At 39.9% G+C, this 19,782-nt stretch overlaps 2 protein-coding genes across 2 annotated transcripts in view; one reads left to right on the top strand and one right to left on the bottom strand.

Annotated features, from left to right (window-relative positions):
• The window catches only part of LOC139122845 (low-density lipoprotein receptor-related protein 4-like), a 66,303-nt gene extending 51,282 nt beyond the window's left edge, over positions 1-15,021 (bottom strand). The window contains exon 1 of the mRNA XM_070688656.1: positions 14,803-15,021. Coding sequence (XP_070544757.1) covers positions 14,803-14,836 — 34 coding nt within the window. The 5' untranslated portion in view covers positions 14,837-15,021. The remainder of the gene's footprint in view (positions 1-14,802) is intronic.
• On the top strand, positions 1,226-18,481 carry LOC139122848 (NPC intracellular cholesterol transporter 1-like). The gene is made up of 2 exons (XM_070688659.1): positions 1,226-1,414; positions 17,622-18,481. Exons 1-2 carry the CDS (start codon positions 1,364-1,366, stop codon positions 18,345-18,347), a joined length of 777 nt encoding a protein of 258 aa, XP_070544760.1. The 5' UTR covers positions 1,226-1,363; the 3' UTR covers positions 18,348-18,481.
• The last annotated feature ends 1,301 nt before the right edge of the window (positions 18,482-19,782 follow it).

Genomic DNA, 19,782 nt, shown 5'->3' with positions numbered 1-19,782 from the left:
GAAAAGCTTTCTTACGCCAAGTGCTTTAAAATGAACCCCCACAAGTGGTATATCAGAAAAGAATTGTAAAAGTTTGAGAGTTCGAATATCTGTCCCCGAGGCACGTTCTACCTTAAGATTGATCATTCAATGACTAAACTGAACCTTTCAGATCCAAATCGGTTTAATAAAAAAAAAGTATTCAACCGTTTATCACTTGACACAAGCAGTTTCACTGAAAAATTGTGATAACTCAACTACATGGTGTTCGACATGAAAACAGTTGAATATTCCTGTGGTCGCGATGACATTTCGTCGTCCTTGGTTTATTGTACCAAAAAGTGATACGGTTTTGCACTTAATGCGACTCATATGGGCAAAGTTTGGCAATTCTCACTCTAGAAGAAAGTCACAAAATGGAGGTGTCGCAGGGTTTGTGTACATGCCTCATGAAGTTCACATTTCGTATTTCAACCATCATTTGTTGAGCAAATCCCTGCCTCTCAGAGCCTCGTCTCATAATTAGGCTATATAGATTATACTGAGCTGTGTCCTAGTTTTTTAAAGAAAAAGTCAACATAAACCATTTATGAGTTCTGTTCGGGGGATTTTAACTCCAATAACAGCATGTCAGTTCAAACTGCACTGTCTTCATACCCTCATAACACAACTATTACAAAATAAATTTTGTCGCCGAAAAAGATGCCTCTATTTCCCGTGTTTTAGTGGAAATACAATACAGCCAGACGTCGATCTAACTATCTAGGTGACCGCAGCGTATATACTCGATCTGTGTTATCCGTCACCATAGAAACAAGCACAATATATGATAAAGCTGTAAAGACAATCCTTGCAAAATCTCACACCACAATGTTGGAGCGTGATATCATTCGTGGAGTTGACAAATTGATCATTTACTGAAATAATTTCGCCCGAGTTTAGCGAATTATGCGAAACAATTTTTTACCACAAAAAGCGCAACATAAAATGCTCACGAAATGACATCCTTTTCACAGGAGAAGCGGTACCAGATTGTGTCGGTGGGATGGGGTCGCATTTCCCGCTTAATAATTACCTCAGCATTGTATATATAACGGTCCACTAATGAATCGGCCTATCAAATTCATTAATGATTAAAGTAACCGACAGATAAGATACCGAATCTTTGACATCAGGTGACATGACGTGCCGCATCTTCATTTCTTGATGGGTTTACCCTTTGCCCGGCGTGGTACACTCCCCTAACCAACGGCGGTTTTCGACATCAACCTCACGTATCTGTCCGCTGGCCGGTTTTCGTCAACTTTCTGGCTGCCGTCCATGGTCTAAAATACAGGTCTGTTTGACATTGAGAGAGAGAGAGGGCTTACAGGAGCTGACGACGATGGCAAGACTTTTGCTGTTTGTCGTCTTCTGTTGGCTGGTAAATATACAGGTAAGTTCGTCGTTTGTGTTTTATCCGCTGAATATATTTCTGCGTCACCGTGCTTAGCCCTTCACTGCGACGGGTCCTTGCAAGTCCATTGCAATATCGTACATTTATTTTGTCGTTTCCTTCGGATGTCTGTGTTTAACGCTTTTAAAATTTAAAATGTCTGCACGCTGTGAGCGAAAAACGCACTACACTTTGCCTATCTGTTGGTTGCGCCATTGTAATCTGTTAAATATATTGAATAGCAACAATGGGCGGTCACATCGCACCGTGCGCGATGCAAAGCCAAATTGAGTTAATATTTTCCCCAAAAAGAACGCATACCACGGGGCATCACAACGCCAATAACCATAAAAAGTAAACTGTGAATCGCCAACATTACGTTTTTATACATTTTATGACAGTTTTTGTCCTGGTGTATTCTGAAAGACTCCTAGAAAGAACAATGGAATTTCTGATTACACACATTGTGACTAGAGTGTGCAAAATTAGCGCATGACCTAACTCATTGTACAAGATTTCAACAAAATCCTTTGAAGTTGGTGTGGACATTAGAAGATCGACAAAAGCACATGGAATTCAGTAAAGCAACAGACTCAGTGGTTATAAAGGAAGTTATCTCACAGAATAGAGACAAAAACACGACAGTGTTTTTTTTAACTTTTAAAGATTAAATAAAGTACGTGTAATGCATCTAAGCACAGCTATCGTATTTCCCCCACAGGGATATTTTAGGTGGGGCTCCATGGGAAGTTCTCATAATAAAATTCCGAGGTTTATAATGACAGTTCTGTCTGTAAATGGCAAGGTCATTTTTGAAGTATACATTCTCAAAATCAATGACGTCTTGGCTTATATGAAAGTTATGATAATTAGTCGAAGACTCGCGAGGATACAAACTGACATTTTTGGACCTTGAGCGCGTCGATGGGTCTTCAATTTAAGCTCTTCAAAACGCGTTCTCGTGGAAGTGTGCGCTTTCGCTAGCACATCACAGTGGTTCGACATCACTGTAAAAAGTGCAAGTTTTTTTGCTCATATTTAGGTTAAATGAGCGCCCTCAACGTTATATGCAAACTACGTAAAAACTATACACCTTCACATCATGGTAAACAACAATTTTTTTCTTAAACACATCATCACGGGATCGTTACGACTGAAACGACTCTCTGAAAGACCCAGAAACATTCTTCGTAACACTTGGGACACGCTTTCCCAATTTGTGTCTGTCATAATTGACTTTTACATCAAGGAAATCCACCTCCATTTTGTAGTGTAAAATTACATAAGCTTACTCTTGTTTTGTAACATCTCAGATAGCTAGCTGTGTGAAATGAATTTGACAAAAATAACCAATATTTATCACAGTGCTCCGTACCAATCTGTCAACACTTTCAAAATAAATCACTACTGTGTCATAACACAAAATAATTCACCATGAAAATAAATGCATCGTGCCTATTAATTTCTTATGCCCCAAGCGAGGTGAGTGCTCGGAAAACATTACAAGATGCAGTTTTTCCGAGTAAATTAAAGGTCATGTGACCCGACAACCTAGATAGAGAGTATTAAAGTAGCTATTTTTCTTATATTTTATTGTAATATGTATTGGCCAGCCTGTCCTTCTTCACTTTTAAGACTGTGGATTTCCCGTTGTAATTTCATTAGTCAGCATACTCTTTTCACAGACCGAGGTGTCAAAATGTCACTAGATTCATAAACAGTGGTTCAAAGCTGAAAAATTGTCGATGACAATATTATATCATCAAAATACCAGCAGTAATAATGGTAGTTCAAGATAGTACGCGCCTTCCTCAATGAAACTTTCAATTCTCTTACCAAATCAAGAATAAAAAATCAGGGGAGGCCGTGCAAAGTTTGGTACCAGAGAAACAAATTACCAAACGTTTAACCGACATTTGACATCAAAAATGGCCGACACCTCTGTGGCGACTCTACTCGGAAAAATATAGTTTTCGATTTCAAAAAACTGAGACTGTATAAATGTTTCTCTCTCCAAGAGCTTTAAAATGTCTGAGAGTCCGAATAAATGTCCCGAGGTGCATTCAACCCCTCTCTCTCTCTCTCTCTCTCTCTCTCTCTCTCTCTCTCTCTCTCTCTCTCTCTCTCTCTATATATATATATATATATATTAGATATAGATATATAGATATATATAGATATATATATAGATATATATATATATATATATATATATATATATATATATATATATATATATATCGTTCTGAATATATCCTTATATCCTTTCTTTGAAATTGTTGAAATTGGCATGAATCCTTGGTAATGTATAGTACAGATTTAAACTTGAAACATGTTCATGTTTATGACGCGATTGTTCAGATCCATGTACATATAAAGATATTTTTAAATGAAACTGACAACAAGAATATCTTCTTACATAAGGAAATGTTGATTAAATGTTACGTGCAGAGAAAACGAACAAAAGGGTGAACTCAGCAGTTAACGTTTAAACAAATTTATTACGAAAATAAAACTAATTGCTAAGTCAGGGATAGAGTACAAACTTTAAAGTGTACACACTACTTATCTCAGCTGGGACGGCAAAGCTCCAGTCTCAGAGTTGTAACAGTCAGTCGGATGAATGAACAGTCCTTCGGCTTGCAGGCTTGTAGTTGCACAAAGTCCACAGTATAAATCCAGCGTTGGCAGTGAAGGTCTTGAAAAGTCTTGAGAATGACTACTGCTGGAGTTTAGTAACACACAAGAGACACGATCCCAAAAGTCTGACTGGAAGCTGTGCACGTCCCTTTTATATACACATGCATATAAGAACAATCTAGAACTTTTATTGACATGCTAATTACTGTTCTAAAATTATCTCCCTTACACAACTAATCAACTTTCCAGAACATTCCAAACATGACTAATTGAATTCAAGGTTGTGAGGTCATTGAGGGTAGTGACCTTGAGAATGTTCTAGACTAATTGAACTCAGGTCATGATGAGTGTGGGGGGAAATGACCTACATAACACACCCCCTCTTCAAAAAAAAGAAAATTTTTCAAAGAAAAATCTTTCTTTTACAAATGTAATCTTGAAAGGATTTAAGTACTCAAATTTGTTTTACTCTAAAGTAAAATTTCTTGAAAGTGAACAACAATAAACTCTAAATACGAGAGAGACAGTCTGCAATTAAATTGTCTCTGCCTTTGATATGCCTAATGTCAAGATTAAACTCCTGTAACATTAAACTCCATCTTAGCAATCTCTGATTTTTGCCTTTAAATTTCTGCAGAAAAACAAGAGGGTTGTGATCAATATAAACCACTATTGGCTGATTTGAAGAAGTAACATAAACTTCAAAATGCTGTAAAGCTAATATCAAAGATAAACACTCTTTTTCAATTGTAGAGTAGTTTCTCTGGGATTTGTTAAATTTGCGTGAAAAATAGCAAACAGGATGATCTACACCATGACTATCCTCTTGCAATAAAACAGCACCAGCAGCCGTATCACTAGCATCCACAGCTAATTTGAATGGCAAAGTGAAATCTGGTGCAGACAACACTGGAGCACTTTGCAGTATGGCTTTAAGTGTATCAAATGCCTGTTGGCATTGCTCTGACCAAACAAACTTTACTTTCTTTTTAAGTAAGTTAGTCAAAGGCTCAGTAATTGTGGAGAAATTTGGACAGAATTTTCTGTAGTAACCAGCCATACCGAGAAAGCGCATCAGTTGTCGTTTGCAGTTTGGTATGGGAAAACTTGAAATGGCACTGATTTTGGCATCAACAGGTTTTACCTCACCCTGTCCTACAGTATGTCCGAGGTAAGTCACCCTCGCCCAGCCAAACTCAGATTTGGCAAGGTTGACAGTCAACATTGCTTTGCTCAGTCTCTCAAAGAACTTCCGCATGAGCTTGATGTGTTCCTCCCAGGTGTCACTATACAGGACGACGTCGTCAACGTAAGCTGCACATCCGTCTAGCCCGGATATGACGTCGTTGATCATCCGTTGGAACGTTAACGGAGAGTTCTTCATTCCGAATGGCATCACCTTGTACTGGAACAATCCGTCTGGTGTAACAAAGGCGGATATTTCACGAGCACGATCCGTCAGAGGGACTTGCCAAAATCCCTTCAGTAGGTCAAATTTCGTCACATACTTGGCTTTTCCCACTCGGTCGATGCAGTCATCAATCCTCGGATTGGGAAAGTGTCTGTCTTTGTTAAAGTGTTGACCTTCCTAAAGTCCGTGCACATACGATAACTGTGGTCTGATTTGGGAACAAGTATGCACGGCGAACTCCAGTTACTTTTACTGGGTTCAATAAAGTCATTGTCCAGCAGGTATTTGACTTCTTCCTGGAGATATTTCGCTTTTGTTGGATTCAGTCTGTATGGATGTTGTTTTACAGGCTTACTGTCCCCAACATCAACGTCGTGATAGATGACGTTTGTCCTCGTTGGAACATCTTGAAACAGGTGTTTATATGCGTGGAGCAGTTCTTTCACCTGTTGTTGTTGTTCTGGCTGGAGGTGTGCCAACTTTGTAGACTCCAGCTTCTCCAGGATTTCTGAGTTCTGAAGCTTGACCGAGCCCAGCTTTGAGTTTAGAGTATTTTCACTCAAGTCAGTTTCAGTATCACTATCTTCATAATGGCTAGAACTGACGGTACTGACAGGCTGAGTTATAGTAGGATTATCCCTATCCAAATATGGCTTAAGCATATTTATGTGACATAGCTGTTTTTGTTTTCGCCTGTCAGGTGTTATTATGATGTAATTTAAATCACTCATTTCTTATCAATTAGGTATGGCCCAAAGTAACGAGCATGGAGTGGTTTGCCAGGAACTGGAAGTAGAACAAGAACCTTTTGACCTGGTTCAAACTTCCGTTTGAGGTGCTTTTATCATATCTGGTTTTCATTGACTGCTGAGATGACTCAAGATTTTCTCTGGCTAATTCACATGCTTTAGAGAGTTTTGTACGAAAATCTGACACATATTGCAAAATATTCAGACAATCATCGTCGTCAGACAGGAATTTCTCTTTAACGAGCTTAAGTGGGCCACGGACTGTATGTCCAAATACAAGCTCAAATGGGCTAAAACCAAGAGACTCTTGAATTGACTCTCTAACAGCAAAGAGCAGAAAATGAATTCCTTCATCCCACTGCTTCTCTGTGTCAAAACAGTAGGTCCTAACCATGTTTTTCAAAGTTTGATGAAATCGCTCAAGAGCACCCTGACTTTCTGGATGATAGGCGGATGACCTATACTGTTTAATGCCTAGCTGATCCATTACTTGTTGAAAAATTCCAGACATAAAGTTGGAGCCTTGATCGGACTGGACACATTTAGGGAGGCCAAATAAAGTGAAAAATTTGACTAAAGCTTTCACTATAGTCTTTGTCTTTATATTTCTCAGTGGTATGGCTTCTGGAACCGAGTTGATGTACACATTATTGTCAGCATGTACTCATTTCCTGATCTTGTTTTTGGTAGGGGCCCAACACAGTCTATTAGTATCCTACTAAATGGTTCTTGAAATGCAGGAATTGGCTGTAAAGGGGCCTTTGGAATGGTCTGATTCGGCTTTCTACCATTTGACATGTGTGACAAGTTTTACAGAAATGTGCTACATCCTGCCTGAGATTAGGCCAATAAAAGTGACTGAGAATTTTATGATAAGTTTCCTTACTCCCAAATGACCAGCCCAGGGCGTTTCATGGGCCAGGCGCAATATTTCGGCACGATAGGGCTTTGGAACCACAATTTGATGTTTTATAGCCCAGTCGTCATCAACCAAGACATCTGGAGGTCTCCATTTACGCATGAGAATACCAGATTTTGTATAATAGGAAACAGAGCTATCTGAAGTTTTACCTTCATCATCTACCCTGTCAAACAAAGACAAAATATCTGGGTCTTTGTGTTGTTCTGCAATGAGATTTGATCTAGAAAATGTCTGACTTTGGTCAGCAGTTTTACTGGAAGTTTCAAATCCACGAGGGATAACGGAATGATCCGTGTCAAACACCTGACTGAGAAAGGTGTCATTTAAGTCAACATCTGTGACATTATTTTTGAGAGTATTTTGATTCTCTGAAGTTTTCTTTGACATGGCTCGAGTAATGGCACATGAAGGAAATAAATCGGGTATCTCTTGTTCAATTGGCTCTGGATCCTGATCTAAACTAGGATTATCAGTCACAAGTGGATTAGTGATGACCTTGTCCCCAGCAAGGTCGTTTCCAAGAAGAAGGTGAATCCCTTCAAAAGGCAAAAAAGGCCTAATACCTAAAGCCACAGGTCCAGAAACAAATTCCGAAGACAAATAGACATTATGGAGAGGAACAGGAATGTAGTCATTACAATCTACCCCCTTAATAAGAACTTTAGAACCTGAAAATGATTTTCAGAAAACGGCAGGGTATCTGCCAACAAAAGAGACTGGGAAGCCCCGGTATCTCTTAGAATTTGGACAGGGGTAGCGGAAGAAAAATCACTAGAAAGTGATATAAAACCATTATGAATAAATGGTTCGAAAATACCCATAATGCTATCTTGTGAAGAATTGACCTTGACCTCATTAATTGGGGATGAGAGGGGTTTAACCTCAGAAAATGTGTTGCACACATTATTAGACTCTAATCGAGTTGATGAAGAAATAAAGCCGGTGGGCTTAGGTCCACTTTGACCACTTTGACCTTCACGTTTTCTTTTCAACTTGAAACACTCTGACATCAAATGGTCGTCTTTCTTGCAATAATTACAAGAAAGTGTACCGAAATGTTTGTCAGAAGGAGATTGAGACTTGGGATCTGATGATGTGGAAGTGTTACTTGAATTTGTGAACTGTTGTCATTTGATTTCCTACTCTCCTTTGAAAATTCTTGGATGAAAAGGAGGAGTTAAATTTACCTGCATTGTTTCTGTATGAAAAGGACTGGGATGGTTTGCTGAGAAATGAAGATTTATGGGTCAATGAATAATCATCGGCCAAACGTGCAGCAACCTCCAATGTATCTGCCTTTTGTTCATTGATAAACGTCTTGATGTCACTCCGAATGCACCTTTTGAATTCCTCAATCAAAACAAGTTGTCGTAATTTGTCATAATTCTGACTGACCTTTTCAGAAGAACACCAACGATCAAACAGTTGTTCTTTTGTTCGAGCAAATTCAACATAAGTTTGATCCTTCACCTTCTCACAATCCCTAAATTTCTGACGGTAAGCTTCAGGCACCAACTCATAGCCCTTGAGAATTAATTCCTTCACAGAATCATAATCTGAAGCCTGCTCTACTGACAACTGAATGTAAATTTCTCTGGCTTTACCCACCAAAGCACTCTGCAAAAGCATAGACCAGGACTCCTTAGGCCAATTCAGACTCTGAGCAATTTTCTCAAAATGGAGGAAATATTTATCAACATCCTTTTCTTGGAAAGGGGGAACTAACCTGAAATGCTTAGTGATGTCAAACTTGTCTGAAGGGAAGAATTTTCCTGACTGTCCAAGCTCTAAACGTCTCATTTCTAACTGTAGTCGATGTTCTTCCAATTCTCTCTCCTTTTCTCTCTGTCTTTCTTCCATTTGTAATTCTTTGTCTTTCATTTGTAATTTTTCCTTTTCTAATTCCAATTTCTTAAGCTCCAAATCTGCCTGTATTTCTAATTCTAATTTTTTGAGTTCGAAGGAAGACTCAGGCTCATAATCTTTAAGGCAGACTCCTCAAAATGGCCTGATTTAACTAAATGTTTTGCAATCTTGAACTGTATTTCTCGCTTGCGCATAGATCTTTTGACATCTACTTTAAGGAAATTGGCCAGTGCAATGAGGTTGTCTTTTTTGAGGGAATCAAATGCGTCCTGATCAAGGTCATCCATAAATTCGTCTGGCTTGAATTCCGCCATGATTGAATTTTGCTGAGTTCACAGTGTAAAGTAGTTTTGAAAAGCTGTCAAAATGTTGTCAAACGGCTCAAAATATTCGTATCCCGGACAAGCCCCCAATTTGTTACGTGCAGAGAAAACGAACAAAAGGGTGAACTCAGCAGTTTCCGTTTAAACAAAATTTATTACGAAAATAAAACTAATTGCTAAGTCAGGGATAGAGTACAAACTTTAAAAGTGTACACACTACTTATCTCAGCTGGGACGGCAAAGCTCCAGTCTCAGAGTTGTAACAGTCAGTCGGATGAATGAACAGTCCTTCGGCTTGCAGGCTTGTAGTTGCACAAAGTCCACAGTATAAATCCAGCGTTGGCAGTGAAGGTCTTGAAAAGTCTTGAGAATGACTACTGCTGGAGTTTAGTAACACACAAGAGACACGATCCCAAAAGTCTGACTGGAAGCTGTGCACGTCCCTTTTATATACACATGCATATAAGAACAATCTAGAACTTTTATTGACATGCTAATTACTGTGCTAAAATTATCTCCTTACACAACTAATCAACTTTCCAGAACATTCCAAACATGACTAATTGAATTCAAGGTTGTGAGGTCATTGAGGGTAGTGACCTTGAGAATGTTCTAGACTAATTGAACTCAGGTCATGATGAGTGTGGGGGGAAATGACCTACATAACATAAACCAAAAACGAACAAAACCACGGGCGACCTTGTGTTTGGAACAATGTAGTAATCAACACGCGACAAAGCAGAACAAGAAGTAGATCATTTTGATTCAAACAGTGTAATTGATTTGTTCAGTATTTCTACCGTTCTGCGCCACTGGTCTTTTTGCGTCAGGTAAGGGAGATTGATTTTTGACGAGCATCGTGGAGCGGAATTGAAGTTTTGGCTCGCGAAGATGAATGTTTCGGATATTGTATTTTTGATTGCGGCAAACTCACGGACTCGGCATTTTGGAATATCAAGCAAATCACGCATGCGCAACTAATCAAACATGTTCACATACAGTTATATTTTTATGTTTTTGGGGTTTTTCTCTTTATAAACACCTGTGTATACCTATTATTATAGATTAACTGATTTTGATGTGATATATCATTAGGAAACCGTGTGTCGTATGAAATGGGGACATCCCTAGTTATTAGCTAATTTGCGGTTAATATTGGAATGTAGCAATCAAGATTGGTGACATCGCAACCACTGTTGCGTAGTTCTCCACAAAACCCCTTATGTTGGTCAGAGGTCACCGCAAACAAGCAATTTCTGTCACGTTCTGTTCTGCCTATTAAGCCTCAGCGCCGACACTAGTCCTATTTGGCTGGGAGTCAAGTCAAGACTGAAGTCTTAAACTATGATGTACTGTGATTCAGTCCGACGGATAATTGCATCGCACACAACTCCATTCCAACGACTGATTATTTCTTATCAAATATCGCATTTTGATTTCAAAGCAGTGACGTCATCCTGTACTCGATACCATGAAAATGTACTGTTCTGAGGACATCAAAGTGTAAAATCGAATTCCTGCATTTTTTCATTGAACATCTTATCAGAGAAGTAAATGTTTTCTCTTCCAGTATATATGGACTCACTCTTGGACTAATTCGTGATGAGTTAACAAAGTTGTGGAGATGCAATTGTAAAATCATTTCTCCACCAACCCTATATTCCACTCTGCTTTTGTATTGAACACTTTGTTTGTTTGTTTGTTTGTTTGTTTGTTTGTTTGTGTTTGTTTGTTTGTTTGTTTGAAGACTCCTTAGGCACGGCGGAAATAGCGATAGATTAAAGATAGTGACTCGGTCTTGTGTCCTGTAGTACACGCAGGGACAAACTCTTCCGCGAGTAGAGAATACACTGGATGGTGACGCCGTTTGCAAATCGTAAAACTTTCAGTAATATCAATTTTTCGCTCAGTTTATCGATTGGGCAGCAAATCCTTCAACGAGAATTCCAAAACTTATAAAATTACAGAGTGAGTTTGAGCCAAACCCAACCGGAGACAGGTTTGTTACAATGACAAAGGCTGGAACAATGTCGCTGATATGCATCTAACATTTCTGATTTAGTCGAGTTCAAAGGTCGATGGGGACGCTCTACTTCACATTTGCATAGACAAAAATGACAAAACCATACACATAGTCTGAGGTCTACTCAGGGATTGACAATCATGAGGAAGAGGGGTTCAAAGATATGGGCAAACTGCAGCTTCGCTACTATTGCGGGAAAGACCGTTCACATTACTGGCTGGTGAAAAAAGTGGAATGCCAACGCGATGTGCATAATAACGGCATATTGTCAAATCTTTTCATGCGAAAAAAGTGGTTTGTCCGTCTGATCACCCCGTAAGAGGTACTGGTCCATCCCTTATGGTGAATTGAAATCAGAATTTTGTCATTGTCCCCGTGATAACAAACTTAACGGTCAACAAGACCGGCAAGATCGTCTACGATATGACAAAATGAGAAAAAAAACGTAAAACCGTATCGATGACCGTTGAGTCGCTGCGGGTTTTCTTCAGACTTTGTCAATAATGATAAAAATAATTCTTGCGGTCAGTCTGTCTGTGGAATTCATGTCAAGAGGATAGCTAAACCAAACGAGTGTTTGTAACACGCAAACCCCTGTACCTCCTGGCGGATCACAATCTATCCATGTAAATTAATCACAAATAAAGATCGTGTTGGTGTCCCTAATTACTTGATATCTCTATGCGGTTTTCAGATGAAGGACCTTAAACCAACATGATCGATCTTTGCCCCGAGGGGGAAAGGCGCTTTTTAGGGCAGGGATGTGCTATTAATTTGGTTGAAACACTGCCAATATCTGAACCGAATTTTTGGAATTTACAAAACCGCCTCTAATATGACGTGGATTTTCTTTGCATCGTTTTCGCGCCGCTCCCTTTAAAAGTATAAAGAACCGAAATTTGCCGAACTTTAACGACAATGTATTACCTATTTCTGGGCCACGAAGCTTTACGAATGTCGTGACTGTACAGTGTCACAGTGTTTATTCATCAAAGTAACAATTTTCATCAAAGGAGGCTGGGTTCCTGTTATGATTGTTTTTGTTTTAAGGTTTAGTTTATTTTTTAGCAAGCCATAGGTCATCGGCCGCAGATGAACTCACAGTAGGCGATATGAAAGTATAATATCAGTTATAAAGAGTACACGACAATAGCAAATTAATCGATAGATGAAAATGCAAATGAACATTTCAGATCGGTGTAAACAGCAGATGTATGCCCTGCGTTAATTTGAACATTTTTTGTAGAAATCAGAAGTTTTTTCCCCGGGAAGACAGTCGAAGAAGTTTTTTAAAACATCGTTGCAAAACTTCGGTCAGAAATGTATCGCAAAATGTGATGAATCCCGTCGCCTCGATTTGAAATGTAAACAACCTGTTCAGCCCCTCCCGCGTAAACATGGTCCACAGAACAATGAGTTTGGGCTAAACCATGATGGTTGAAGGGTTGTGGCTGATTTTTCATTACAAATGGTGTCCCCCTTGACTGGGCTAGTTAATTTTGCTCTGCTGATCTTATGCAATTATTATAGCATTTTTACTGCAACTTGGTGATGTACTTAGAGTGCAAGAATAAAAAAATATTGTACTCATAAGGTGTTTTCCAACGGATTTGTACAGATGTCAATAGGCAAATCAAAGTTTCTTCGTTGAACAGACCAAAATATGAGACAGACAGACAGACAGACAGACAGACAGACAGGACAGACAGACAGACAGACAGACAGACAGGCAGAGAGGGGAGGGAGATTTCTCGAAAACGAACAGATCTCATCTTTGTCTCTGAGCAAATTGACTAAGTGTGCACAACTTTCGAAGGAGAACAAAGGACTTAAATCACATAAACAGTCGGTGTCAATAATCAATAATACGAGCACCAAGGATTGAGGAATGCCCCTCTAAACACACACATCCAAGGGAATCATGTAAAACCTATTAATTTAGTTATCGGTTTGACAAAGAGTCTTATGTCAAAAACATGATCTTCATGTGAGATATGGGAGCTCTAGCCAGTCAGGTTGTTCACTGTACACTGCCGGGCGACAAAGTAGAGGACCCTTCACCTCCAACAAACGTGGAACTGAATACCTTGATGAGAACACGTACGTACCTCCGAGATTTCGTTTACTGTTGGAAGTTTACAAAAAATTCTGTTTACAATGACCGAGGTTTTCCTCGTCGGAATGACCATCTCACCGTCGAATTTAATATTCTTTATGAGTAACGATGTTCAGTTGAACCTACAATTTTTATCTTGCCATCGATAAATAAAACACTCGAGAACGGACCAAGACGAAGACTGTGAGGCTTGTATGTTCTTGGAGGTGAAAAATAAACTGTATAACAACGCAGGCATTGGGTTGTAAAATGTACAAAAAACTTGAGATGAATTATCGGTGCCGAGAAACGTACACACCACTCGATCATTTAAGCAGAGCACATAATTTCAGTGGCAAGTAATAAATTTGCTCAGGGCGAATATGAGGGATCGGCCCATGGCGTATCCTGGCAAAAGCAACCTTTGTCCCCATGCGGAGCAAAGTTCAGCTCTATGCTAATCTCCACATTCTTTGATTTGCACCGTCAGACAGGCAAAGGTGCAGCTTACTATGCGTGCACACACAAGCGAGTGCGCCAGAGACTCGGAGACTCAGTGGGAGTCACAACATCTATATTTTTCGGTCTAGAACTTTTATGGACTCAATTTGAAACCAACAGGGAAAATAAGCTTTTCAGTGTGTCTGGGGAAACACGAAAATTTATACGTATCCCTGTGACGTCATCAATAGCGAATGGCGGACATTTTGAATCACAATTTCACAAATCTCGGTAGATGTGAGAAGCCTTAATTTTCATTCCTGAAGTGTGGAATAAAACTTGATTAACAGAAAAGGGCAGGGACACGTGACCGATGCGTAAGCTTTCGTGTATATTCTACTTCCGGTAAACGATAGTTCCCTGTTGAAAATAGTTTCAACTCATCCGCTAATAATAGAATGTCCATGGTACTACAACCATAGACAGTGGAGAAACTACTCTCTGTGCTACAACACACGCCCATTGCATATTCTAGATTAGAAATATTAAAATTTGAAGACCGATTTGTTGCCTATGCTAACGAAAGAAGATCACGGGCCACCATACTCGAGGCAGAGACAAGTAGGCAAATATTCGTTTATATTGATTAAAAATGACGTCATGCTTTCAGGAAGTGGGGCCAAGGGGTGTATCGATACCACACTGCGCCGCCGTACGATATGTCATACTTGTCGTTTCAAATTTCATTATTTTGGAAAAAAAGGCTGACCGGCGAACATATTTTTCTCTCTGTTGGCACGATTTGATAATTGGCCCACACGAATATGACGAGATACCACGGAGATACTAAGGGACTATTTTTACAGGAGGAAACCAAGTGTACACTCATAGATTGAGTTTGATTCGGATACCACTTACCGGTTTGTGGGTTCGAGGCTTGATTGGTGTGCATTCGCCCAGTATATCAGACACCTTGTTTTTAGTTCCTCTTTTAGTGATCTCGAGGTTTAGACACCGATCACTCCAGTGATCTCGGAGACCGCTGCCCTTGAGCTGTCATAACAATCCCCATTAACCGTTGTAACAGACCGAAGTTCTAAAGAAGGCAGGTTTTGTGGGAGAAAAGGCAACATCCACCTGGCGTAATATTATCTCCTTTCTAATTGGTCGATCAGAAACCGCAGTTAGCTCTATCTCCTTCCAATGCACTGGTCATTTCAAACATAGCTACATCACAATAGACTTCGGGAGTGGCGGCGACAAGTGTGGGAATTCTTTGGTTGTTGTAAATGCTGTATCAATACTATGAAAAACCACCTGTTTCACAAACTAAGGTGTGACAGGAAACACGTTTTGCATTCCTTTATCAATTCACCTGCCTTAATATCGAAGTGCCTTTGGAGCTCAATTGAAGGAGAGGCTTCTTTTCTTTCAAATTTATGGAGACATTACATGTTCTTTCTTTTAAATGCAGTATTTTTTTTCACATACCAAAATTAGATCCGATACGCGATAAGGGCAAGTTATTCACTGCGTATTACGATACATACGTACCTTTGGAGACGATATCTCCTTTACCTCTCATAAGCGATAAAAATTTAAGATGTATTTCGAGTTTTCCACTAAAAATCTGAGGGGAAGAATGTGAAAAAAGTTCTTACTCAAAGAGCTTTTAAATGAGCCCCCTCAAGTGGTAGACCAGAAAACGCCGAATGTCTGTCCCCGAGGCGCATATAATATCATCGGACGTGATATCGTTGCTTACCAGCTATAACATAAATTAATATGCAATTTTGGGCGTCAATGCGTCCCATTACGTGTAAATTGGACACGTTGTAAGTTCTACCATTACACAAGTCACATTCCTTCCACATACCGGTTGGGAAACGCCTGGGTCCCTATTGTTACGATGTGTCTTATGGTTTGACAAGATGTCTGTGTTTGTAATTGTGGGGCTTCATTTTGGTTTGAATACAATCAAATCCCACACCAAAATAAACACCACATTTCATGTGATACCTGTCGTAAAAGTTTATTATCAGGCGACTGGTAAAGTGAGAAAACGCCGTTTATTGCATTGGAATGCAGGCGAGCTACCGTAACCGCCATTTTGTTTTACGGAAATCAAAACAGCAAAACCAAATGACCGATCTCTCCAAAACCTAATGGATTGTTCATTTTTTGAAATGGTTGACGCAGGCTTCACAGGCTCATCGTTATAAAAGGTGTTTTGTTAAAACCAAGGTGCGGGGTGAGAACTGTCTAAACCATCTTACACTCACAGATAACGAAATACTAGTAAGGCAGCCATAGAAGCTCTCTCTCTCTCTCTCTCTCTCTCTCTCTCTCTCTCTCTCTCTCTCTTCTCTCTCTCTCTCTCTCTCTCTCTCTCTCTCTCTCTCTTTCTCCAGTTAAGACGCTGTTAATGTTTATCAAATATCAGTTTAATACATGAGTGTGTGTTAAACATTAATGTCTTAACTGCTTTTTATTGCCTGAGAAATTACTCTTAATGGCAATGACATATATGTTCTGTGTCATTTTATAAAATATCTAATGACGAAAACAAAATTTTCAGATTCAACTCAAATCTCAGTAAATAATTTTTTTCATTGCACATAAAATTGTATCCGGTCTTCTGTCATGCTTTTTCAACACCCTGACAGGTTAAGAATAAACAGCAGGTATTACTCTGTATCACATAACACCCTCTAATAAGGCTAACATTGGGCGTTGTAAACCACTGGTGAAAACTTTAAAGGCAATGAGAGCGATAACATGCATAAATCCTTGCCAATCACCATAAAGTGGAACTTAATATGAAGGCAAATCTTTTCTGAACACAAAACGTTTTACAAAATTCTGGGGAAAATATTTGAAGACTAAATACACACCATATAAAAGTTCGTTGAAGTCAAAACAACTTTACAAACTTTCTTAAACCTGGACACAAGCTGACTGTACTCCAGGAAAAAGGTAAAAAAGCGACTTTGTCCTTTTAAAACTTCTGTTTAAAACTCGTATATTATCGTTTGCTGCTGTTTTACAGTATTTTTGTTCAGTGTCACTACAATTTGTTATTTTACTCTCCACATGTTGACATACAATACCAAGAATTACAACTTACGCGTTTACACTGCATTGTTATTGTGCACAATTCAATTTCAGTCCGGACTGAGATCCGTTTGTACACAATATTAATGCACTTCACATGTATACTTGCTGTGTACACAAACTGAATACTGGGCATTTCAATAAACTCTGGAGAGAAGAACAAGAAATTGTAGTTGATACAAAAAATTCAATACTGAAAAAAACAATAGTTACAGCTACTCTCACTTTATGAGAACACTATATTTTACAAAGGCTGTGTTTAAATGATTTTGTCTTTGCTGAAAAAATGCTTTGACTCAACTGGACAAAAACATTGGTTCAGTGTAGCCGCATTTTAAGAAAATTACTGCCAGGGGCCAGAAATCATTGCCGTAACCATTTCCTCTAGCCCACCCCCCCCCCACCCCCCGAAATTAAATGGTCCGGCTACCCTTGATATTTAAGATACGTGCTGACAGGGTCCGTTCTCTGCATTTGACGTGTGATGTGGTTTGAGTTTGTGCTGGAGTGTGTGTACGTACATATACGCTTGCACAAGGGATTACCCGATGGTCTGTCAAAATGGCTCTCCGAATTCTGAGGTAAGCAAGTGTAAAGTGTGGTCTTTCTTTCACTCTTTGCAGATTGGAGTGTCAGGATACCCACACATACACGAGGAAGGGCGATGTATGTGGTACGGCCAGTGCGGTGACAGTCCCTTAACTGGCAAAACTGTGAACTGTTACCACAACGGACCACCGAAACCTCTGACGGAGCCCCTCGGAAAAAGCATCCTGTCGGATCTTTGTCCAGAGCTCGATATTGGCGATGATCCACTAACCTGCTGCAGTTCTGATCAGCTCCAGACACTACAAGAATCAACGGCCTTCATCCAACAGGCGTTCGCCCGCTGCCCTGCCTGCCTGAGAAATTTCATGGAGCTCTACTGCAACGCGACGTGCAGCCCGCACCAAAGTTTATTTGTGAATGCCACCGTGCTAAATGAGGTTCCCGAGGAAAACTACACCCAAATAATCGAAGTCGACGAATATTTCTCGAAGAGATTTGCATACGGTGCGTTCTACTCCTGCAATGAAGTGCTGTTTCCGTCCACAAACTCGCCTGTGATCGGACTCATGTGCGGAGGTAAAACGGCCGAAGAATGTACACCCGAGGATTGGCTGGAATACATGGGAAGCACGTCAAACGGAATTACTCCCTTCGACATCAACTACATTCTAGTTGAAAATGGCACCGAGTTGCCGCACAACTTGGAGGCGCTGGATATGCCAATCTGTACCCTGCAACCAGGCGCCAACGGAGGACGCGTATGCATGCAGCTGCCAAGATTGCTCCATCGCTTGCGCTGAAACACGTCGCGTCCGCCAGAACCAGAGCCATGGGAGATCGCAGGTATGGACGCCGCCCTGTTCATTATGCTGATGACATTCTGTGGCTTCGTGGTCGTGTACATCGGCCTCCTGATATTCTACTATGCTGTCGTTAAGAACCGGAGGATGTTGAAGACAAAAAGAGGGATATGTTAACAGAGGATGACGTCAACTGCGTTGAGAACGCTGGCTTCGTCATGCATAAATACCTTGGGGAAATATTCAGGCGGTGGGGAGTTTTCGTTTCAAATAATCCCATCAAAGTCATCGTTGTCGCTTTGTTATTCGTCACTCTTTGTTCCCTTGGCAACATCTTCATCATCGTCACAGTTGATCCAATTGATTTGTGGGTTGCGGACGGCAGCCGCTGTTTGGAAGAGAAGAATTATTTTGATCGGCACTTCCAACCATTCTGGCGCGTGTCTCAAGTCATCATCACCGCACCCAACCACAACGATACCGTGTATCCGACATGGCCTAACGGTGTTCACGAGAACTTTGGCAGCGCATTAGATAAAGAGTTTCTCCACCAGGTGAGTGCGATCCGTTCATCTTTTATTCAGAATTTCTGTCTCACTCTGTTTACACAGTAATTTTTGCAAAGTTGCAAACTTACTGTTGATCAAAACCAAGACTCCCCGATGGAGTGATTCATGCCAAATGTTGGACTATTTCTACATTCAAGGTCACAGATTTAGAGCCCGATTAGAATTTAACTATTATAATTGAGGTAGTGTATTAAATTAGAAATTGACAATGTCACGACCGCGCAGTTCTTTCTGGGGGAAGAACATATGTTTTCTTGAGGAGGGGGGGGGGGGGGATGGGTGTGGTCGATTTTTTCTTCACTGTGGCAGCAAATGTTTTTCGATTGTCAGTCTACATTTTCCTCAAGCCATTACGGGGTCAAGTCATTTTTTCTCTGCTGCATCTGCCGCCGGCAAATTTTTCTTTAAATCCCCCACTACCCCTCCCCCCAAATTGAAATGTTTTTTCCCTAATTGGATATTACGTTAAGGTAGTATGCGCCTCGAATGTGAAAGACAAAATTTTGCTAAAAATTTCCCAAATAAAACTTTCAACCAGTCTCATATCAAATCAACAATAAAAGTCGGGGTCACTGTGCAAAGTTGGTACCAGAAAAACAAATCACCTAAAATGTTGCGATATTTGAAATTCAAAATGGCTGCTATCCCTAAGTCTAATGGAAAAAATTAAATTTACGATTTTCGAAAAACTAAAACGGCAAAAATTTTTCTTTCTCCAAGAGCTTTAAAATGAGCCCCCACAAGTAGTAGATCAGAAAAGAATTGTAGAAATTTTGAGAGTCGGAATATCTGTCCCCGAAGCGCGTTCTACCTTAGTGGAACAATGTTAAAGGTGAGCACGTTGATATTAAATGTTCCCTGCTTGT

This window comes from Ptychodera flava, chromosome 22, assembly GCF_041260155.1.
Source record: "Ptychodera flava strain L36383 chromosome 22, AS_Pfla_20210202, whole genome shotgun sequence".
Taxonomy (NCBI): Eukaryota; Metazoa; Hemichordata; class Enteropneusta; family Ptychoderidae; genus Ptychodera; species Ptychodera flava.
This window is presented reverse-complemented; position numbering and strand designations above follow the sequence as displayed.

Excerpts from the sequence above, each read along its gene's own strand:
- LOC139122848 (XM_070688659.1), top strand. The coding sequence starts at position 1,364 with ATGGCAAGACTTTTGCTGTTTGTCGTCTTCTGTTGGCTGGTAAATATA. Across the intron at positions 1,415-17,621 it reads GTTGGCTGGTAAATATACAG|ATTGGAGTGTCAGGATACCC; the intron begins GTAAGTTCGTCG and ends CACTCTTTGCAG.